General features: G+C 36.6%; 4 protein-coding genes across 5 annotated transcripts; 2 read left to right on the top strand and 2 right to left on the bottom strand.

The window, feature by feature from the left end:
• Positions 1-3,114: 3,114 nt before the first annotated feature.
• SEU (SEUSS transcriptional co-regulator) lies at positions 3,115-11,148 on the top strand. Its single transcript, XM_086565960.1, has 10 exons — positions 3,115-3,400; positions 3,521-5,150; positions 5,248-5,367; positions 5,664-5,712; positions 5,911-6,125; positions 6,207-6,275; positions 7,085-7,182; positions 7,468-7,561; positions 8,677-8,746; positions 9,480-11,148. The coding sequence occupies exons 2-10, from the start codon at positions 3,999-4,001 to the stop codon at positions 10,448-10,450; spliced, it is 2,838 nt and encodes a 945-aa protein (XP_086422086.1). The 5' UTR covers positions 3,115-3,400; positions 3,521-3,998; the 3' UTR covers positions 10,451-11,148.
• Positions 11,149-11,450: 302 nt separating this feature from the next.
• LOC147490681 (DNA cross-link repair protein SNM1-like) lies at positions 11,451-14,397 on the bottom strand. 2 transcript variants are annotated; one of them, XM_086565962.1, is made up of 4 exons: positions 14,054-14,397; positions 13,839-13,944; positions 13,492-13,679; positions 11,451-13,083 (listed from the first exon to the last, which is right to left on the bottom strand). In XM_086565962.1, the coding sequence occupies exons 1-4, from the start codon at positions 14,240-14,242 to the stop codon at positions 11,806-11,808; spliced, it is 1,761 nt and encodes a 586-aa protein (XP_086422088.1). In that variant the 5' UTR covers positions 14,243-14,397; the 3' UTR covers positions 11,451-11,805. The 2 variants fall into 2 exon arrangements, with proteins under 2 accessions (XP_086422088.1, XP_086422087.1); XM_086565961.1 differs by having other exon boundaries at positions 13,492-13,703; positions 14,054-14,389.
• Positions 14,398-14,511: 114 nt separating this feature from the next.
• NDHO (NAD(P)H:plastoquinone dehydrogenase complex subunit O) lies at positions 14,512-17,824 on the bottom strand. Its single transcript, XM_086565963.1, has 6 exons — positions 17,514-17,824; positions 17,365-17,420; positions 16,238-16,303; positions 16,111-16,152; positions 15,137-15,196; positions 14,512-14,758 (listed from the first exon to the last, which is right to left on the bottom strand). The coding sequence occupies exons 1-6, from the start codon at positions 17,743-17,745 to the stop codon at positions 14,729-14,731; spliced, it is 486 nt and encodes a 161-aa protein (XP_086422089.1). The 5' UTR covers positions 17,746-17,824; the 3' UTR covers positions 14,512-14,728.
• A 2,098-nt stretch (positions 17,825-19,922) lies between these two features.
• On the top strand, positions 19,923-22,562 carry LOC147490679 (rust resistance kinase Lr10-like). The gene is made up of 3 exons (XM_086565915.1): positions 19,923-20,766; positions 20,859-20,939; positions 21,185-22,562. Exons 1-3 carry the CDS (start codon positions 19,980-19,982, stop codon positions 22,444-22,446), a joined length of 2,130 nt encoding a protein of 709 aa, XP_086422041.1. The 5' UTR covers positions 19,923-19,979; the 3' UTR covers positions 22,447-22,562.
• Positions 22,563-22,987: the final 425 nt, after the last annotated feature.

The raw sequence follows: 22,987 nt of genomic DNA, 5'->3' as shown, positions 1-22,987 counted from the left end.
TGTCCAACTCTTTGTTAAATATTTTCAATTAAAATAACATCATCTTTCAGAATTTATCACTTACACCCAAGGGCACTTCCAATAACTTGTCTTATATAACAAAAACTTATCAACTTAATGTACCTACGAAGAATAATGAAAGCACTAAATTTAATAAAAATAAGACTTTATTCATTTGATCATCAAGTCAAAGTCCATAAATTATTATTCTCAATTTTTTTCTCACTTATTTCTTATAAATTATATTTTTATTCACATCCAAGCCAAGTCTAAAACTAAAGATTTCCTTCCACACCATTAAAGCAAAATATACTGAGCGGACATTTGAACATGTAAAACCAAAACAACCTTTGTCAAAAAAATGACATTTGTAATCTCAAACCTTTCTCCATCACTTGTTCAAAAGTCAATATTTTCATTTCCATATACAAAGCTTGAATCACTTTTAAATTAGAATAAATGTAATATTATATTTGTTTAAATCTATTATAGAAATAATTTATGATATTACAAATAGTTTAACAACTTCCATGACCCTTAACCAAAACTATTATGTTTCTTCTTTATATCTATTACTTCTTCCTTTAAAATGATAATATAATTATTTGTCTATGTATTTCAATTTAAAATGTAATTTTAGTGAGGTTTGAGTCTGAGGAAGAACAAATTCAACTCTCGATGTCTTGATTCATTAGATTATGGATGTGCATTTTAAATTTTTGGACTTATACGAGATTATTATTATTACTTAGATTGGTTGACTTTGAGTTTGTAGATTGTTGACATTTTTGTAATATAAATGAGTTTTAAAAACCGATGTAGTAAAAAAAAAGAAAATATATAGGTCCGGCCCTAAAGCCCGGCCCTAAAGCCTTTAAAGAGGGCTTAGGGTAGGGTAAGGGCTTGAGGTTTAGACTTGTGACCCAGCCCGATCTGACCCTATGCTGACTTTAGGACCGGCCGACTCGGCTCTAATATTTGAAAGGCTTTTAAATGTTTAGGGTCGGGCTAGTCCGACCCGGCCCATTGCCCACCCCTAATATCAACATAGAGATTCCAGATAATGAATCCCCCCATAATAATGAATCTTATTCCCATATCAAAATGGCAAGACTTTCGAATTTTCATGAAAACTATTATTAGATTGAAAATCTTTCAAATCACATCAATGATTGATGAGGAATGTTAATGTGCAGGCAACTTAAATAAGTACACCGATGCAACTTCTGGTTAAATGCGCTGGCACCCAAGTAACCATGCCAACTGCCCAACTGATACTAATGTGGACACCATATTATTCTCAACTAACAAAACCCAAAAAGTATATAGTAACCCTAATACAGATTTCGGTCTTTGTACTAAAATAGCAAATGATCGTTACACTATGAGGCACTCTTCTATGCTATGGACTAGGGTGCTATATACACATAATAGTACAAAAACATAGAGAATTCGTTTGTTTGTATTCAAACATCAATACATCAAAATTTATCTCTAGGTTCGTGGAGTATGTGTTTCGATCAATATTGGATTTTTGAACATTAATACACATTAGAAAATACGACATTCTTTAATTCATTCCACATGTTTCTATGAAGAAAAAAAATATGTGTACTAGATCTCTAGGTATAGTTTGTATAGCAACTTCAATCCTATGGCCACGACAAATGCAAATATGAGACATTTGGAATGTACAAGTAACATTCCAGCTTGACCCTTAAATATATCTCTCCAGGTCTTACCTACAAACGAAGAGAATCTTCCTTTGGCCGTTAAGCTGTGGTCCAGTTGTCAACAGAGCATACTGAGCATTAAAACGGTCGTTATATTTTTCTTTATCTTTTTTCACTCTTAACGGTGTTAGCCGTCAACAATCTTAGCACGTGGCACGCATGCTACCATGCTTGCCTTTTTTAATGGCCTGTCATATAACATTTTGTTCATGATCTCATGCATGTGTGTATGTTAAGTTATGCATATGTTTGATGTTTGTTTAATGTGATGATCATATGAATTCATGGTTTTGGATGATGAGGGGACTGGGATGTTTATCCACGTTTAGGGTTTTTGGTGTTGAATAATATCTGACCCAAAATGTGTAATGACCATGATACCCTCACAAAATGTAATGACCCAGTCTAGACTAGAATTTTCAGCACACCTCAGTCGTAGTTGAATGGGTACAAAATTTGAGCACATCAAATTAGTGTTTTGATAATCAATTGGCTCTTAAAGTTGATCAAAGACCTTGACTCCCCTAAATTGGGTAGATATACATATCAAGTCCCCCCTTACAAAATAATTCTAAATTTTGTAATAAATATTCTCTATGTATATATCACACAATAAACCTGTTAATTGTTACTGATAAACTGAGAATTATAGTATCTATTTACATATAGTAATTACGTATTCCACTATCGTCAAGTAAATTATATAGACGACCTTTTTCCTTAAACTATTTGGATGTTTTATTAAGATAATATCATTTTTTTAGGGTAATTATATTTTAAATGTGACCAGTAACTCGGACAACTCGAATGTTGAAACCCTATATCTCTAGTATCATCACCTAAATTTTTTTACCAATTAAACTAGTTTGTATTTGTATATAGTCTTGTATGGTAGATAATAAACACAATTTGAATAAAAAAAATAAAACAATTTATAATAAAACAATAAATTTTTTATATAAATCTCAAATATTGTTTGTGGCACAAATAATAGTATTGAAAAATCACTCACACACAATCACATTAACAACTTTATACGTTCAGATTGGCAACAACTCCATAACCTTGGAATATTTTAGCTTGCTTTCAAGTTTAAAACATATTAAGGGTCAATGCAGAGTGTTTGTGTATGAAAAATATGAGTGTCTCCAGCTTGAGGTTGCTTGCTTGCCACATGTCCTACCAAAGGGCATCTTGGTAAAAAGAATGTAGAATTTCGTAAAGGGCGGTGGTTAATGGTTATCTATCTATATGTCTAACAAATGATTCATCATGATGACCATAGATGAATGTATGTATGTGAAGTGAAGTTATATGATGTATCATAGAGAGAGAGAGAGAGAGGACTCATTTGACTTACTTGGACAGAAAAGGTAAAGCCAGGGAATGAATCAAAAATTCAATTGGATTGAAAGTTGTTTTGACGTCCGCAAGGACACACCCACACTCTCTCTCTTCAACTTTCTCTCTCTAACCCCAAAACAACAACGGAAGAACAAGACCACCACTCCCAACACCAGCACAACAACAACAACAACAAGAAGAAGAAATAATATTCCCACACTCCAGTAGTCCACTTAGTCAAAACTACTCCCTTATATATAATCTTTAATAAAAATCATTTCTTTCTCCCTTCTTATTATTCATAGCTTATAAATATTTACTGGGTAAGTGCTATTTTTTATTTTATTTTATTTTATTTTATCTATATTGACTTTCATTTTTTTATTTCCATGTAATTTTTTTTTTTCTTATTTGTAGTGTTTTTTTAATTTTGTTGAGAACAGTGTTGAGAAAGATTGGATTTTGAGCTTGGAGAAAGATATATAAGAGGTTAGTGTGAAGTGGGCTTGAAGTGAAAAGAGTGGAAGACATTTTGTTAAGTAATGATACGTGGTTCGATCGATCTATGGATTCGTAAGTTATATAGTATTTTGAGATTGCACCTGTTTTTGAGGTATTGAAGAGATTGGGTTGTAGTAGTAGTGGGAAGAAGAATAAATGTTGAGAATAATAGCTTTTTTTTCATGGGTATTACTTCTTATTGTTGTTAGTTTGTTAATTAGTACTGAAATTTTCTCTTATTAGATTGTTTCGCAATGATTGTTGTAGAAATTTTGAGTTTAGAGAAGAGGTTTTGAGGTTGAGTAAGTTGGAAAGTTTCAACCTTTTTGACTGGGTTACGGATCTTGTTGGGATGAATTTTTGTTTTGGGAAATTTTGAGTTTGATTTTTGAACTTGGGTTTTGTGAGGTTTTGGGAAAAATGGTGCTATCTGGACCTCCAACTCCAGTTGGGGGTGGTGCACAGTCTATTACACCTTCGCTTTTGAGGTCGAATTCAAGTATTTTGGGTGGTCAAGGAGGCGGTGGGGGGTCGCAGAATGCTTTTCCGTCTCTTGTATCTCCGAGAAATCAGTATAATAATATCAACTTGCTTGGGAACATGCAGAATGTTAATGTTTCTTCACTTCTTAATCATTCTTTTGGGAATGGTGGTGGTTCTAATTCTGTGCTTTCTGGTTCGGGGAGTTTACAACGTGGAGGGATGGATAACGGGGCCGAGTCTGATCCTCTTTCTAGTGTAGGGAATGGCATGAATTTTACTCCGTCAGTGTCGTTTGCTGCACCTTCGAATGCTGTAAACAACAACTCCTCTGGTCAAAATCAGGGACAGCAGTTTCCTAGTTCTTCTGGAAACCAGCATGGTCAAGACCAAATGCAGCATCAGCAGCTTGAACTACAAAATTTCCAGCATGGTCAGCAATCACTGCAACAGTTTTCCCAGAGCCAACAACAGCAACAGCATCAGCATCAGCATCAGCATCAGCATCAGCATCAGCATCAGCAGCAACAGCATATGCAACAACAGCAGCAACAACAGTCACAACAGCAGCATTATCAAGCTATTCGAGCTGGATTAAGTGGTGGGGGACCTGTTAAATTAGAACCACAGATGACAAATGACCAGAATGGTGCACAACAACAGTTACAATCTTTGAGAAATCTGGGTCATGTGAAATTGGAGCCTCAACAAATACAAGGTTTGAGAAGCTTGGGTCCAGTTAAAATGGAACCCCAACATTCCGATCAACAGTCGTTGTTTCTTCAGCAGCAACAGCAGCAGCAGCAGCAGCAACAACAACAATTTCTTCACATGTCAAGGCAGTCTTCTCAGGCTGCTGCTGCACAGATGACTATCTTGCAACAGCAGCGCCTCTTACAGCTTCAACAACAACAGCAACAGCAACAGCAACAACAACTTTTGAAGACGCTTCCTCAACAAAGATCTCAAATACAACAGCAGTTTCAACAGCAGAATTTGCCTGTTAGAGCAGCTGTGAAGCCAGCCTACGAACCTGGGATGTGTGCCAGGCGTTTGACTCGCTACATGTATTACCAGCAACGCAGACCAACAGTAAGTATCATCACTGGAGTTTTCCTTTTTGTTTTCATTGTTCTTGGTGGGAAGCTGTTACATTTTCCCTATGTACTTATCCTTATGTATTATGCAGGATAATAATATTGAATTCTGGAGGGAATTTGTAGCAGAGTATTTTGCTCCCCATGCAAAAAAGAGGTGGTGTGTTTCTTTATACGGAAGTGGACGGCAAACGACCGGAGTTTTCCCTCAGGTCTGTATCTGAATAAAAAGCATGGTGATGTTGTGTATTCTTGTATTTTTGGCTTTATCAGTATTTCTGTCATGGCTTGGTGATTTTATCACAAACCTGATTTCGTATTAGTCAAGACTGTAGTTTACAAAACCCACTCATGATATATCTCTTATTGTGGGTTGCAAATATTAACTATTAAATCCAAGGTTTTCATGGTTCCAGTTACAAAAAAGGCTATATTATGACAGTCCCCAGTTTTCTGTGTGGTCATTGTGTCTAGGCGAGTGAAATTGAAAATTGTTGTTATTTTGCAGGATGTATGGCACTGTGAAATATGCAATCGCAAGCCTGGTCGTGGTTTTGGTATGTTTTTTTTTTTTTTTTGTGCCTTTTAAGAATTTCATTCTCCTAATTTGTTCTAGGCGTGACGTGAGGAGTTCAAAGGATTGCTTGTCTTAGATTTACTACTATTAGTTGTATGACTGTTCAATCGGCTTGTGGCAAGTTATATTTCTTGCAGTTAGATGTCTGTTATCTGATATACTATATTTGTTTTACCAGAAACTACTGTTGAGGTTTTACCGCGACTGTGCAAAATTAAGTATGATAGTGGTACTCTAGAAGAACTTCTCTATGTTGATATGCCTCATGAGTATCCGAATGCGTCCGGCCAAATTGTCCTGGATTATCAAAAAGCAATTCAGGAAAGTGTATTTGAACAACTGCGTGTGGTTCGGGATGGTCAACTTCGCATTGTTTTCTCCCCTGATCTTAAGGTAGGGTACGTTTTTATTGGGTATAGATGTATTTTATTAGAGGTATTATTTACCAATGGTTTGTCTTGTTTGTTTTGCCAGATCTGTTCCTGGGAGTTTTGTGCTCGGCGCCATGAGGAACTAATTCCTAGAAGATTGATTATACAGCAGGTAACCAAATAAAAATTTCCACTTTGTACTGTATATTGCACTTAGTTATGGTTTTCACTGTTTTCTTTTTGGCCTTTAAACCATGTTGCTCTTTCAATTGACCTTTCAAGAATCATATTGAAATTTGTTTTATTTAAAGTCAGGGTGTTCTCAGTTAATAAGGCTCAGTTTGTTCATGTATCTTGTTTTCAATTATACTTTTTATCCCAGCACATATTTAGTTATGCCTTTTAACCTTTGTATGTTTGGAGAAAGCTACATCAAAATGTTGAGTTATAGCCCCTTGTCCTAAATATCTAGGGCTCTAGGCTGTGCAAGTGATATATTTAGGTTCACTTCCTGAAAGAACCATGTTTATCATATTGAGTTAATTTTTGGCTCTAATTCTTGGGTAACTGGGTAAGAATGCCACTCTCACATCAGCTGATGGTCTACTGGATAGACTTGAAGGTGTTTGTCTTCTCCCCTCCCCGTTCCACACACACTGACACACAAACAAGAGAAAATCTGTATACCACAGGGTAATGCTATTTTTCCAGCTATATCCCATCAGTAAAACACCTCAAGTCAAATCTGCGCCGGCCTTATCTCTGTAGTCATTAATTATTTTATTAACTATTTACAGTCTCGCTTTTAAACAGTTTATTTCTAAATTGAATGGGCTTATACTTTATAATGTCGCTCTATTTTTGTCAGAATGTTAGGAAAAACTTGTGATGTTATCCAAGTATACAGAGGATTATGTCTTAAACTTTCAACTATTGACCTATTTTTCTTTATCTTTCTTCTTTTCAAATTCTGCCTAATAGGTTAGTCAGCTTGGGGCAGCCGCTCAAAAGTATCAGAATGCCACTCAAAATGCACCGTCCAGCCTATCTTCTCAAGAGTTGCAAAATAATTGCAATATGTAAGTCTGTTCTTTTGATCCGTGCTTAATAATTCCAAAATAATTCCTTATATGTTCCTGATTTTCTTTGGCCGTGTATTTTTTTAAAGCAATCCCCATCCTGACCAATAAGGTTTTGTGTGATTATGATTGTGTTTTATAGCTCTGTTCTATTATTTTTATTTTTATTTTCCGCATTTGTTCGTCATATTTAGAACCATATCCTGCTCCAGGAATTTTGGTTGTTTGTTAAGGATTTAATTGTTATTAGTATACTGATTTTGTCACCTTGGCGATTGATGACAGGTTTGTTGCATCAGCTCGTCAATTGGCAAAAGCATTGGAAGTGCCATTAGTAAATGATTTAGGATATACAAAGAGATATGTGCGCTGTCTTCAGGTAATGTGCTTCATACAGCTCAAGGGTTACTGTGTTTGATAATATTCACATCCTTTCTATCTTTAATAGAAGTTCAAGTTCACCCATAAGAAGAGGAATGAGTACAATCTAAATCCCTTAATGAGTTCAAGTTAAAATAAAAAGAGGCTCGACCAGGCTTGTGTTACCTTTGTAAGGGTAGTCGGGGGAGGTTTGATTAAGGCAATATAAAGTTGAAGTTGAGAGAAGCAGGAGGGCATAGTCTTGAGAAGATTCATGGACAAGAGTTGGATGTTTTATAAGGGTTTTGTCTTAGATGATTTTTTTTTGTTCGTATTTTGGATCGGGGTAGAGGAGTCTTTCCTTGCATCTAAATCATATGACAAATGACCACTTTAACCTTTAGAAGGGATTCATTGTATCAAGTCACTGTTATTATTTAAGTTCATGCAGATTTAAGCAAATCCATGTTTATGTATAGAAGAGAATATTTTAGTCCCACTGAGTTATGGTCTTAGTGTCTTATGATAGGTGAGAATAAAAAAGTGAAAATTGGATTTTACAATCATCATTATAGAGCATAGAGCAAGTTGACATCAATGTGGCCACGCCAGCTCCGACTGAAACTGAGTGCATTTCAAAGATTTTTTTTCTATTTTTTCTTTTCTTTTGGTTTTGGTTTTGGTTTTGGTTTATGTTGCGTCACTGTCAGTTGGAGTGGTAGCTCAGGTGAGTCAACTGGACTTGGTTGAGTCTCATAAACACACTTTTCCCTGTTGGTGTTATGACAATAGAATGAAAAGAATGAAAGTTGCATTTTATGATCGAGTCATTGTAGAGAAGTTGATGTCAACTTGTCCGTGTCAGCTTTGATGCAAACCGAGTGTAGTTGGACCTTTTAAGGATTTTACCTGGGTTTTGTTTGTGCCACTGTCAAGTTGGATAGGAGTTGGCTCAGGTGAGTCGAGTAGACTCGGTTGAGTCTTAAAGCCAAGCTTTCCCTCATTCCTTCGTCCGCGTGTGTAGTGTATATATTAAAAGCACAGAAAGGGTTTCTCACAATGAATTACACTAGCGCAAGCAATTGAGATATTCAAAATTTTCTCATCAAAGTCACGTATCTGGATAAAATGCAGATATCTGAAGTGGTTAATAGCATGAAAGATCTGATTGATTATAGCCGAGAAACAGGGACTGGACCTATGGGTAAGTTTCCTTTCTGTTGTTTTCTTCTATTATAATTTTCTTTTTGCGTGTTCTTTATTATCCTGCGATGGTGAAGCACATGTAAGTTTTACAAGTGCCACTTCCTGGCCTTAAGACACACATTTCATTTCATCGTGTTGTCCACTCCGAGTAGTATTTAGTTACCATATTTAGTTAATGTTCAATATTGAATAAAATAATCTTCTATTTATTTTTTGAAAGTTACAATGCAAACAATAATTACAAGTTTTGTTACCATAAAAAAAAAAAATTACAAGTTTTTGTTCGGTGTTCTGCACCACCACTCATCCTCATCCCTTTGAGCGTGTACTTAAAAATCTTCCTTGTGACAATGATTTCTGATTAATTACTCATGACAGTTTACCTCAAATCACTAGCTCTATACTTCTACAAGGATCAAAACGTCGAAGTTGGCAAAGTATGTTTAGTGTCATAGGGCCTATAAATTTTACGTTCTACCAATATGGTGACGAAAGGCGATACATTATTGCAATTTAGATCTCTCTCGTTATCTTTTGTTTTGATTGACGAGTTCGTGTTTTCATGTTCATATGTGGGGTTACAGATACTAAAATAAAATACTGAGAATGCTCTCGCACTTGTATCCTTGCAATTCTACATATGCTTTTCTTTCAATTAAGTGCTGATGATATTGTCGTGGTACTTGGAAAAGTAGGTACTATGGTAATTGATATTTTTGTTTCTTCCTCAGCAAGCTTGATCAACTTCCCTCGAAGAACAAGTGCTTCATCAGGTCTACATGGTCAAGCTCAACAACCTGAAGAGCAGCAGCAACAACAGCAACAGACCATTGCACAGAATTCAAACAATGGTCAGAATTCTGTCCAAGCTGCTGCCATGCAACTCGCTTCAAGCAATGGTGTTACCAGTGTAAATAACACTTTGAACACTGCATCCACCTCCACCACCGCAAGTGCTATTGTTGGTCTCCTCCATCAAAATTCTATGAACTCCAGGCATGATACTGCGCTGAGTAATGGGAACAGTCCCTATGGTGGGAATGCAGTTCAAATTCCATCTGCGAGCTCCTCAAGTTCGCTTACTCAGGCACAACTCAACCCATCTTCCCCATTCCCGTCACCAACACCATCTACATCTAACAATTTACCGCCGAGTTCTCATAGTGCCTTGCCAGTTGCAGCCACTCCCACCCATATCAGTGCTGCAAATTCACCAGCTAATGTTTCGATGCAACAGGCGGCTCAGTCCAATGATGCTGACATGAATGATTCCCAAAGTTCTGTCCAGCAAATCATACAGGAAATGATGATGTCGTCCCAGCTAAATGGAGGGGGTAGCATGATTGGTGTTGGCTCTTTAGGCAGTGAAATGAAAAACATAAATGGGATGACAGGCAACAATGTTGTAAATGGTTCAAATTGCCTCATCGGCAATGGTGTAGCTAACAATAGTTCTGGCATTGGAGGGATGGGCTTTGGAAACATGGGTGGTGGAATTGGTCCGGCTAATACTTCTGGTGGAATAAGGGGGGCCATGCTCACCAACTCTACATCTTTAAATGGAAGAATGGGCATGCCTTCGATGCCCCAAGATGTAAGCATGAATCATCCGCAACAAGATTTAGGGAACAGGTTACTAAGTGGGCTTGGAGCAGTAAACGGTTATAATAATCTGCAGTTTGATTGGAAGTCAACCCCTTAAAAGTTTGTTTATGCCACAGCTGTGTTTCTTCATAATCAGTGCTGCTCGAGCAGTTAGAGAAGTACTGGGGCTGTCCCTGCGTGATGAGTTTCAAAAGTTATACCGTGGCTTCAGTTCAGGGCTTGTTCCACAGCTTCTGTACTAATTCTAGGAAAAAAAAAACAGCTTTGCTTCTACCGTTGAAATGCTCTATATTCTCTTTGCTCATCTTTCTCATCCTATCATTTTTCCTAGTTGCCGAAGGGGTGGATTTTGTTCTTTCAGCATCTCTATAATGTTCTGTAGCAGCTCATCCCAGAAACACCCTCAAAATGAGTAATCATGGAGGTCTTGGGCGATGGGGCGCTTCTATTTTCTGCTAATCTTGTCTGGTCGACTTTTAAAGGAAGATCTCTCAAAGTACAGTAACCTGATGGCTCAGTTAGCTTGATTGTTTGAAGACGGTAACGAAACTAGTCCAGGGCTTTGAGAAGTCTTATGGTGAGGCGTGAGTTACTTGTCACACTTGTATGGTGGTTATTTACATGTAGAAGTTAATTGATAATTGTGTCGCGAGTATTATGAGCTGAAATGTGTGAACTGTATCTGTATAAAATACTGCCCCAGTAGTGCAAGAATCCCGAGAAAAGGAATACTCTTTCTTTGGTTGGATCATAGTTCAAATTTTAGTGAAGAAGAACGTATTTGTCAGCATTAAACACTGCTAGTTCACTTTTATGTTTCTTTTCACATTTTTAGCAGTAAATAATGCTTAACCCAACCTATATTCTCTCTAACAATAAAATGTAATAAAATGCTAGGGAACTGTATTTTGAGTTATATCCGAAGAGGACTCTGCTCTGTTCATACTGAATTTTCACTTCTTTGAACAATTCCACCGAGTTGAGTATGAACATATGTGCCAAAGTTTTGGATTTTTTTTTTCGCTAACCAGTTTTGCACATTGAGTTTGTTACTTTGGTGGTTAAATGTGTGAAAGATGTATATATGCTGGTTATTATTGGTAAAAAAATGATCACATTAATTATTAATAAAAAAAGAATGCTTACATTGGTTTAACAAGCATGAACTGGATACAGATATAGTTGATACTATCGCAGACATTAATCTTCATGAAACCAAGTAAATATGCCCATTTACTTTCTTCTTCACTTGTGCGATGTTGCCACGAGAGTAGACGAGACTATCAATGTTCCTTATGTGCTCAGAAAATAGGGAGTCTGAGGTATCAGCCTTGCTCGTGAAAGTGCTTCTGTATGTGGCTGCTTCAATAAAAATCAGGTTGCTTTCAAGAAAGTAGGCTATCTGGCTTCAGTACAAGAACAGAAACTACCAATGGAGGGGGGAAATAGGGACTAAAACCGAACTCTCCTCTTCGCTCGTTTCGTGCTCTCCAAAAGTTCCACCAAAGAGGGAAGAGGTCGAGGTACTGAAACATTCATGGACCTGTACAGCTTCCTCAAGCTTTCATTGAAGCTCTTTGATGATCCGACGGATGAAGGCGAAGTATTCTTTACCGTCTGAAGCTTTTTCTCCACCGATATCTTACAACGTGCTTCAGTTTCACCACCTTCTTTCAAAACTGATTCTTCTTCTTCAATGTTTTGGGGATGTGGGGCACCAATTTGCAAAACTGGGTCTTGTTCTTCACTTCTATTGGGATATCTATGAGGGGAATTCTCTTCACAACAATTGGGATTTCCAGGAGAGGAACAAATTTGCAAATCTGAGTTTCGCTTTTTACTTGTCTTAGGATATTGACAGGCTGAGTCAATCTTGATTGGTGGAAGTAATTGTCCCTGCAAAACACTTGAGTCGCCGCAAGCCAGCCTAGCTCTTCCAAATAATGTAATAGGTGGTCTTGTGCTCGGGGGTGACAAATTCAAGTGAAGTTCTGTTCTAGTACGAGTAGATAGATTCGTAGATATTAACTGGTTGGCTTCTCCGATAACCGGTTGTGACCCATTCATCTTCAACGGAGAAACCACACATGGGACTGTGACTTCTGGAAGTATAGAAGCTGGCGGAGAACTGGACCCTGCTTCGAAACTGATGTCCATAAGTTTCCATAGAGGGTCATCTGAACTCACTTGACTGTTGAGACAATGTTTCTTAACATAATTAAGCTCCATAGCCCAACAACCAGGAGTTGTTGAAACAACCTTCTTTGGCTGCAGAACTTGTAAAGCCCACTCCAGCTCTTCCCTGGATGAGTGTGAGGAGTAACATATGTGCCAAATGCCAAAAGAATCCTTCTTTGCCCCAGTGGGCATCTCTTTTCTTCGTGAACCAGTTTCCGGGTCCTCTTCAAATACGTACCACTGTGCCGAGGGGCGGATAAAAAGAGGTTCAGGCTGAAAGTTAAACCTTGCTGCTTCCAGTTTTGCTCTTGCTCTTTCATAAAACTTATAAAAACCTTCAAATATTTGGAAGCGGGAAGATTCATTTTCAGTCAAGACTTCAGGAGCTGTGATTGTTAAAGCTTGAAAACATTCTGCATTGTTAATCCTATCAACGTATACTTTTGACCCAAATGTTCTGGATACTTCTACCAGAAGCTCGTCCTGCGCAAGAAGATCGCATGTGAGATACACCACAAGGGCATTAGGATGCTTCCATATGCAATTGATCACCTGCTCCATCACAAAACGTTTCAGAATTTTTGTGCAAATACTTTATACTTATTCAGAAGGATACGCCAAACCTGTTGAAACTTGAAAGACAGTAAGTAATATAGAGAGATAATGGTACTACTGTACATTAATTATTTAAGATGAATGTTAAAAAGAAAAAAATCGTCAACCAAAACTTCTAAAGCTTATGCTCAAGTCCTTGAAAGTTTAAGCCAATAATCTATTTTTCACAGTAAAGTAGTAAGTGAATAAACTTCTAAATCTTTGAAATTGTTGGACAAAACTTAACATCCATTGAATTCCATTATATTGTCTTCATGTATGTGTGAAATGAAATACAGTCTCTCACAATCGATTATCCAAATAAAATTCATAACAAGCCATGGTTTAAGTAAAAGCATATCATACCTGTCTGATTGCAGAATACTTGCTCGGAATCTTAATAAAAGTATTCCCGAAAGTACAATCTAGGAACAAGTAATCAAGGCGACACTTGGGCTCTCTTCCCTTTTTCCCAACATATTTCTCCGGTAAATTTTGCAAACACTCTGTGGTCAATCTACAATCTCCAGTGTGCAAAATATTACCAAAATTTCCTTCAAATAAAAACATAATTGCTCCTAAATACACACCAAAAAAAAATACCGCTAAAAATCGCATGATACAATCACATAAAACATAAATTGTCAATACCAAACAAGCCTTAAAAGCATAAAAACAGAGAAGCCAAATATCAAAATTAAATTAACAATTACCAGGGCAATGATTCGCATCAAAAGCCGAAACAGAGAAAGTCCCATCAGGATCTTCAATAACAACTTTCCCCCCAATCTCAATTTCAACAAATAATGATGCATCAAGCTGAAAAACAATCATATTAGACTTAAATTCAAGTTGGCCATCTCTCCAAACTGAGAAAAACACCAAAACTTAACCAAAAAAAAAAAACAAAAACAAAAAGGGGCCAGACCTGGGGATATTGTTGGAGGACTAAGGATTTGGTGACATGGGTAGAGTAGATTGGGTAAGAAGCGTGTGCAGTTATTCCAGAAGAGTGATCTTTGTGGGCATGAGTCAGGAAATGGTGTCGTTTTCCGTCTGAAGAAGGTGACCATGTATCTACCGAAAAGGGTAGTCCTTTTGGCATCTCTATTGGCATTTTAAAATTTTTCTTTTGCAAATTTTTTCAGTTGTTTGCAGAGAGAGAGAGATGAACTGTGGGGAAGGTTTTTTTTTTTGGCGGTTTGTTTGAAACTTCTAAGAGAAGAATTGGAGGGAAAACAACCGGGTTTTTGTACAAACCAGGACCGGTCTATCTTATATTAAGGCGGCGCGGTCTATTTTTTATGTATTTTAGTTTCAGGCAACCTCTGAAAATTAAAAAGATCGGTAAAACCTTTGGGTGCAAATTATAAATTTGCAATGATGTGAATAACAGGGACTAGATTATAATGATACAGATTTACAGAACATATGTGACATTGTAATTATACAACTGTTCATACAGATGTAAATACAGTAAAATTAGCAAGTGTAGATTGAAAAAATTGCCGACACCACCAGAGCACCTTCTTTCTATCAGGAGCCATGAAGAAGATAGGGCATTACCTACTGATGCATGGACTCGAGTTTCAGAGCCACCACTTTACATTCTCTCGTAATCAAGCTTATCTGACTGCAAATTAGCACATGAAAAGCAAAGTTCAACTTAGTGCTTCAACCCATCTGTATACTGTAGAACAAAAAATTACGTCTCGAAGCTGAACTTAAATACATAGAAAATAAGATGGAAGCATTCTCCAGTCTTGTTAAGTGCACCACCTCATATCTACAATATTTGAATCCGTTCACCCTTCATATTTGCTGTTATACTTTGGCTAGTACCTGATCATGCATTGTGTTTATACAATTATCTATAACACTATACATACAATCTCCCAGATACATTGCATCAAAAGGTACTTGCTGTTATACCAACGTTTTCTTTTATTGGCTAGTATCTTGAGCTCAACATACAGATTCAAATTGTCAAAAAGTTTAAGCAGTGAAGCACCTTTATAAGCATTTCTGTTGGAAGCCAAGCTGGTGAAGTTGGTATTCCAACCCAAGCAATCTGTAAACCATGTAACAGCAGGTCAAACAGATATCCCAAACTCACTGAAAGACTATTTGTGCAATTCATCTTTTCATAAATACATAACTAAATTAAATAAAACTATAGCTGATGCTACTGCCAGATAACTATTCACAAGGTCTTAAATCATATTTGCAGACCTAGACAAATTATTCACACGACGATGTGATTGGGTCAGGAAACTGTTGGAACAGGGGAAGTATGAGTCATAAAGTAACATTAAAGCGAACTTGTGGCTTTGGACATCGATGCTTTCAGAGAGAAGGGGATACTGTTTTGGGAACTTAATGTTAGAGTGGGGATCTGTTATTTCAGGTGTATCTTAGCTAGGATTTTCACTTCTAAGTTACTTTTTTGTTAAACACCTCCTTGTATTGGTGAGTCTCTTACTCACTTTTTCTTTCTTTCTTTTCATATGAATAAGATGCATATTTATCAAAAAAAAAAAAAAAAAAAAAATGGCATTAATTTTTTATAAAACGATTCCATTACTTTTCTAGTGGCCAAGGTTGTTCTCAAGTCAATTAGATCTCCCCTATGGGTTCATCCTATCTAGAATGGGTGGCATTACCAATTCTAGTCAACTCAGTCCATTTACAACTTTGAGCCACTGATGTTTATGGGTGGCATTATCGATTATAGTCAACTCAGCCCATTTACAACTTTGAGCCACTGGTTAAATTGGTTTACCACTTAAGCAGTTGACTGAAGAATCTTTTTTCAGATACATCATCTTGTTCGATTTGAGTCAGTAATTCACCCATTGAATATTCCTTCTTTTATCAGCAAAAATAACAAACATTATCCTTCTATATAAACCTCATATTTTCGTACTTCTAAGAAAAAAAAAGGAAAATTCGAAGTATGTAGGCAGTATAAGGGAAGTAACTTACAAGTGCATACTCTCCTGTCTCAAAATTACGCAAGTCCAAGACCTAAGAATCAAATGATACAGCTGATATATAAGCAGTCAAAGCCAAGCATCTTCACAAATCAGTAATCAAGAGATTGTAAAGTTACCTCACCACGATCTTCATAAATATAGTCCAAGCCTTTGTAGTAAGGTGGATGACCAACAGATAAATACTGAAATACCAAAACATACAACTTGGTAAACATATACCCAATCCCTGTTGAGGATTTTCCCTTTCAGAAGAATCAGATCATTCCGTAAATTTTGAGCTGTAAAGTTATGGACGACCCACTTTACAGTCATACAGTAAACTAAAACTCCACAGTTGACATGATAAAAGTTTCAGAACTCGTTTTATGTGAAAGTGATCATCGGGGATTCTTGATTAGAATTGGTTCTTAGGCTGACCATAGACCTATCATTTTGTATGTCAATTATGTTATGTTGTGACAACACACGCCACAAAAAATTGGTAATCACTATATTCGTAAGAATGGATACTATAATGTCCATTAACTCAAGTCAAAATTGTTTGAAGACTGTAACATATAGCTATAACACTTTGTCATTATCCATTAGACTAGCTCCAACCGTCCTATATTTGGTGGAACCAACCTCCAACTGTCCACCAAATGGTGAAACTGCCAACCCAAAAACCACTATACTGCTGAGTCCATTTATATCATGTGGCATGTGAGCCCATTGCTATCCCCTTTAATGTATTGTATATATGATGTTTTTTGGTTGGAAGTTTACCATGTGGTGGACGGTTAGAATTAGGTTTTAGGCAAACTGAAGCAATTGTACTCGGACATACTTAACCGGCCTACTGTTGCGACTTACTACTTGGATAAAGTTGGTTTGCATTAACATACACACAGGCGTGTGTATCAATGTAAATTAACGATTATTAGTGGTTAAGTCAGTCGGAGTAGTAGGTACATGTATAACTGCTGATTTCCATAAGAATGCATGATATGTTTGGTATAAAGCAAACTTAGTCTAGAGGGCTTTGGTTATGTCCCAAAATCACTATAAAAAATGATGCAAAAATTCTCCCACAGTCAATTTTTCTCTACAATCTTTATATAATACCAAGCAAAGCAAAGCTATATTATAGAAACCAGTGAAATGACATCATGGGTATCTAAGAACTGCTATTTTCTTTCTCCATCCAAAACAAGCTAACAACTTCCAAACAAAACTAGGATTAAACAAGACGGGCATTACTTACATTGATGCTATTCAAATATTTCTCCTTGTCCACTCTTACAATTTGACCTTTCTTCACTGCAATTGCAAGTAAAAACAAAAAGAATGTTTTTTTATCATCAAACATTTGCATAGAAATGAAGACAGAGAAAAGAAAGTAGATGAGCTTACTAGAGTAAACAGGCCTTGGTGGTTTCTTTGCAGTTGAAGTTGAAGTTTCAGTCTTGGGAACTTCTGCATTTGCATTTTGAGTAACTTTCTTCTCCTTTTCTGCTTCATCAGTAGTTGCAGCAGCTTTAATACTACAAGGCTTTAGAAGAAGAAGAAACTTTGTCTTTGGGGTTTGAAGAAATGAAGAGAAGGAATGATGAGATAGAGTTGTTGAAGAGAAAGACATTGCCATGAGTGAACAAGTGTTGAGTGTTGCTTTTCAGTTGTTGTATGGTTTTTGCTTTCTTCTCTGCCATTGATTTTGCAGATAATGAAATGAGACTGGTTCTCTGTATGTTAAAAAAAAAATTCTGATCTGGTGGTACAGGGAATTAGTTAGCCAAATGGCTTCCATATATACTTTTAGATGCCACCTGTATTTGAGAAAGAGAATTGCCAACTAGCAAAGTCGGTAAAATCTTTAGGTGATGATACTGGAGGTCTGGGGCTCGAACCCCGCCAGCATCAAAGAGTTACTGATCTCATTTAAAACAGGCTTGCCAATAAAAAAAAAAAAAAAAAAGAGAAGAATTTCCACATGTCTTCGGTACTTTGACTCAAAGCCCAAAATATCGAATTTGGTGAATATTTCGATGTACCCAAAAACCGATATATATTGGATATATATATATTTTTTTGTTGACAAGTCAAAATTTTGTTTTGTATGTTGATATATCGGAAATATTATCGTTTATATCGAAAATATCGTCAAAATATCGGTCAAAATCAACAATTTATATCAGATATATCAGTCGATATATATCGTTATATCTAAAATTAAAATATATATTGGAAAAAAATAATTCAATATTCGGTTAAGATATATCGAATATATCCATATCGGTGTACCAAAAAAACGATATATATCGGTAATATTTTGGGTCTTGCTTTGACTTACTTGTTGGCATTTTTTATTTTTCCTGTCCATGGCTGATTCTTGAAGTGTCGACATATTTCACAGACACGAAATTTTGTTAGCTACTTGATCAGCACTAAAGTTAGCTTCTCTCAATGCTGAAGACTGAAGAGATCGATAGAGAAGTTAACTTGATTTTACTCTGTTCTATTATTATTCTTTAATCCCCCATGTTTATTTTACTCAACACCCTTCCTTTAGTCAGTGAAATAGCAATGCAATACATCAAATGATCAAATATATCATCCATATCTATTTCATAGGAACATGAGGTTTCAGACTTCAGAACATCAATTCCTCACATGTCATCCTATCAAACAAACAAACAAAAAAATTCCTCACATATCACATCTACGGCGACTTTATTTGTCCAATATTCTAGACCTTGACTTTCTTTGCCATACATGTTAGGGGTCATTTCTGACCTTGTATTTAACGATCACTGTTGAGTACTTGGACGTTCCACCCACGCATCGATATTGCTTTCGTTAAGTCATCAAGGCTAAAGGCAGTGCCGACTTGTCCCTTAAGCAAGATAGGAGGCTGCCTAAGACCTCTCTTTTGAAAAGGCCTCAAAACACCATAAACACTCTTATGTTTGTTAATCAATTCTTTCAGCTATTGTCGTGTGAAAATAAAGAAAAGGAGAAAACAATCAATCAACCCAATCAAATATGTACAAAATATGTGCCGCCATTAATTTAGGAGAAAAAAATTGGAAAATGTTATGTGCCGCACTAACTTTAGGAGAAAAAGTTGGGGAAAATTAAGTAGAATATTAAGTAGTCCACCACAATGTGTGACATCTAAACATTTATAACAAATCCAATGGCATCTAAAGCAACACAACATTTTAATTTTTTGTGAGATTATCTTTATTGCATCAATTTTTTTGCTTGAAAAAAAGAATGAAATAAATTAGAGTAAATAGTAAAGATACTCCCCGTCCTTCTAGTGTTATATTCATCTTCTTATTGTGTTGCAATTTCAGTGGTAGTCATTTTAGTTTTTGATTTTTAGTTACAAATATGCTGCTAGATTGATATTTTTTTTCTTTCAATTAATCCTAAAGCCAAAAGGTTAGAGAAAGAGTCTATCACATTTGATTTTCAGTACAATCTAAATACTAATATAGAAGCACCCCTGATCAACTTTAGGACTAAATCTCCGTGATGGCGATAGAAACAATGGCGATAGAAACAAGAGTACGCTTGTGTTTTCAGCATTAAGTGATCAAAATTCACAAACCACTCAATTAAAATAGGAAATATTAAACTACCCAAAAATACTGTTAAAACTGTCCAAAAATACTATTAACCAATAAGAAACTGCTGTTTGTGGACAGACTTCCACAAATTCGGACTCATTAAAATATCTCACAATCATTATCCTTCCTTTTTAATATTCAACAGTCAACATTGTCACCTCTCCTATGCAAGAAGCACCTCTTCCAAAGGAAAAATATATATATAGTAAAGAAAGGTAAAAAAAGCACCAGAAAGCTTCGAAGCATGAAGATTGCATTACACCACATATTGATACTCTTCTGCTTCTCAACTCTCTTCCAAACCATTCACTCGGCCAACTCCACCAACTCAACCTACTACTACAATCAGTGTGCTCCATCAACATGTGGAGGTTCTATCTTGAAGTTTCCTTTAGGAAAGAACCAACTTTGTAGTCGTGGTTTTTTAGCAGCAACATGTGAAAACAACTCAACAGTTTTCCTAGTAGATCAAAACAATCCATACATCAAACACAAAGTTCTTCAAAACCTCACAAATGAAGTCTACAATAATAGAGCACTAAGGCTTGTTGACAACTCTCTCTTTGGTTGTGGCCCTATTCCTCCTTTTAATGGTCCAGGTTATGAAGCACAGAGGTGGGGTATGTTAGGTGCCTTTTACTATAGTTCTACTTTCAAACCAGGCACTTTTTTTAATTGTACAAAAGAACCAGATAAGGATACTCTGCCTAAGATGCTCAGGTCTCCTTGTTTGGAGTGTGGTGAGACTAGTAACTTTTGTTATTTTTATGATGGATATTTTGGTCAACTTGATTCCTGTTTACCATTTAGAGTTGCTATCCCAGTTAATATTACTAATAATCTTAGTGCGGTTAGAAATTTGAGAAGAGTGCTTCAAGAAGGAATAGAGGTTCAGTGGGATAGGCAAGGAAATTGTTATTCATGTATGGAAAATGACGTTGGAAGATGTGGGTATGTGAGTCAAGAAAAGAAAACTAGTAGTGAGGAGTATTGCTTTTGCAGGGATGGGATTCACTCAGACAATTGCAATGGTAAATTATTAAGAAGTGATCGATCAACTATGTTTTCTTTCAATTCAGATCAAAGCTTATCATACTTCTGTTCTGATTTACTATTTTTGAAGGGCCGGTTATTGACCTTGAGGCTCCAGCAGGAAAGGATATCACAATCAAACGTCAGAAACACAAAACTGGGCTGATTGTAGGTAAGACAAACTGTTAACTTGAACATACAAATCACTCGGAACTTGTTAATTTACCAATCAATTTGGTCCTTAATTATAATATGTCAGATATGATGGGTGTTATTACTATCTGAAATAAACTCTGAATAAAACTAGGGTAGATTAAAGAGTCAAGTATGACGTGTTCACGCAACTAATATGACCGAAATATTGTTTGAGATCACCATCTTAAGGTAACTTTTGAATTTCTTTGTGTGGAATAAAAGGTATTGTGATGGCGGGAGCAGCATTCATATTTCTAGGTGCTTCGTACATTTCCTACAAACGAAGGCATAAGAAACATATTCGTTTTAGAAGTACAGATGATCAAGTGTTGAAGCGCTACCTTGAGCGGGACAACGGCACAACGCCAGCTTCAATAGAGACTTTCTTGCACAACTACACTTTAGGAAGGCCAACCAGATTTTCGTACAAGCAACTCAAGAAGTACACCAACAATTTCACTCAAAAGATTGGCCAGGGAGGCTTTGGTTCAGTCTTTAAAGGCCAACTTCCCAATGGCTTCATCATTGCTGTTAAAATCCTCGATGAGACTACTAATCAGATTGAGAGCCAGTTCCTCAATGAGATCTTAACGATCGGTTGCATCCACCACAATCATTTAGTCCGGCTTCTGGGGTATTGCTTTGATCATTCGAGAATAGCTCTTATTTACGAGTACCTGGTGAATGGTTCTCTTGACAAATACATTCTCCAAAAGAAGAAAATGAACAAAGATCAGTCCAAAAACACATCACCACCTCAAGATGTACCAGAAATAGTGACTTTGACATGGAGTCAACTACTCGACATTGCTATTGGAACAGCCAAAGGACTTGCTTATCTCCACGAGGAATGCCGAAATAAAATACTACATTGTGATATTAAGCCTCATAATATCCTTTTAGATGACAAATTTCAGCCAAAGGTGTCAGATTTTGGGTTGGCAAAGGCATTGAACAAGGAGAATAGTCACATCTCAGTGACACGTGGAGCAGGTACTCCAGGCTACGCTCCACCAGAAATGTGGTATGTGAAGTTTGGTCCAGTGACAGATAAGTCTGATGTCTATAGCTTTGGAATGGTTGTGCTAGAGATGTCAGGGAAGAGGAGGAATTTTGATGTAGATGTTAGCAAGACAAGTGAGATGTACTTCCCAGAGTGGGTCTTCTCGCATCATGTACAAAATGCATATGGTGATGGAGGAGGTTCCAAATGGCATGAATGCCAAGGGAAAGAGGAGGAAGAGATGGCAATGAGGTTGGAACTGGTAGGATTATGGTGCATCCAGTTTGAACCTTCGAAGCGACCTTCCATGAAGAAAGTGGTTGATATGCTAGAAGGGAATGCAGCCATTGAGATCCCTTCTGCCCCATTTGCTACCAACTTGTCAACTTGTGGATATGGAAATGAATGCGAAAATGCGCTAGTACTGAATAGTATAGCTCCCTTTAAAATGGCAGAAAGTACTGGGAGTTCGACAAACTGAATGGTCGTGCGTTCTAGAGTAAACAATCACTATCTGTAAATAATACTATATTTATGACGAAATTGAAACTCCCAAATTTTCATATTTGATAAGAAAGATTCATTTTCACCCTCTTAGGTTTTTGCATTTCGGTGGGAAGTGTTGAGATTATTCCACTGCATTTATTTATTTTTTATTATTTATTTATATTTTTAAACAAAAAGGGAATCACCCTCACAGAAATTGAGGGATTTCCTCAATGGGACTATAACACCTTACAAAGGTCAATTAGGGATTTTGCCGAAGCTCAATCCCAACAAAAGAACGGCGACCTCCCTTAGATGCTAGACTATGGGCTACAATATTTAAGGATTTACTGATATACAAAGTTTTACAGTTATCCAACTTTGAAGAAATAAAATAAATATCATGAGCAACTGAGGAGCGCCAGTCCTGATCGTTTTTCCATGGCAACAACTTGTACATTCGTTATTTTCAATTCGTCATAATCTCGTAAGTTCCAAAGTGTTCTTTATGATTTTAGGTCTAAAACCACATGAAT

Source organism: Coptis chinensis, chromosome 6, assembly GCF_015680905.1.
Source record: "Coptis chinensis isolate HL-2020 chromosome 6, ASM1568090v1, whole genome shotgun sequence".
Taxonomy (NCBI): Eukaryota; Viridiplantae; Streptophyta; class Magnoliopsida; order Ranunculales; family Ranunculaceae; genus Coptis; species Coptis chinensis.
Note: the sequence above shows the minus strand (reverse complement) of the source record. Positions and strands in the feature narration are given on the sequence as shown.

Excerpts from the sequence above, each read along its gene's own strand:
- SEU (XM_086565960.1), top strand. The coding sequence starts at position 3,999 with ATGGTGCTATCTGGACCTCCAACTCCAGTTGGGGGTGGTGCACAGTCT. Across the intron at positions 5,151-5,247 it reads ACCAGCAACGCAGACCAACA|GATAATAATATTGAATTCTG; the intron begins GTAAGTATCATC and ends TGTATTATGCAG. Across the intron at positions 5,713-5,910 it reads CAAGCCTGGTCGTGGTTTTG|AAACTACTGTTGAGGTTTTA; the intron begins GTATGTTTTTTT and ends TTGTTTTACCAG.
- LOC147490681 (XM_086565961.1), bottom strand. The coding sequence starts at position 14,242 with ATGCCAATAGAGATGCCAAAAGGACTACCCTTTTCGGTAGATACATGG. Across the intron at positions 13,945-14,053 it reads TCCTCCAACAATATCCCCAG|CTTGATGCATCATTATTTGT; the intron begins GTCTGGCCCCTT and ends ATTGTTTTTCAG. Across the intron at positions 13,084-13,491 it reads AGTATTCTGCAATCAGACAG|GTGATCAATTGCATATGGAA; the intron begins GTATGATATGCT and ends GTGATGGAGCAG.
- NDHO (XM_086565963.1), bottom strand. The coding sequence starts at position 17,745 with ATGGCAATGTCTTTCTCTTCAACAACTCTATCTCATCATTCCTTCTCT. Across the intron at positions 17,421-17,513 it reads ACCAAGGCCTGTTTACTCTA|TGAAGAAAGGTCAAATTGTA; the intron begins GTAAGCTCATCT and ends TTGCAATTGCAG. Across the intron at positions 15,197-16,110 it reads AGACAGGAGAGTATGCACTT|ATTGCTTGGGTTGGAATACC; the intron begins GTAAGTTACTTC and ends CATGGTTTACAG.
- LOC147490679 (XM_086565915.1), top strand. The coding sequence starts at position 19,980 with ATGAAGATTGCATTACACCACATATTGATACTCTTCTGCTTCTCAACT. Across the intron at positions 20,767-20,858 it reads TCACTCAGACAATTGCAATG|GGCCGGTTATTGACCTTGAG; the intron begins GTAAATTATTAA and ends CTATTTTTGAAG. Across the intron at positions 20,940-21,184 it reads CAAAACTGGGCTGATTGTAG|GTATTGTGATGGCGGGAGCA; the intron begins GTAAGACAAACT and ends GTGGAATAAAAG.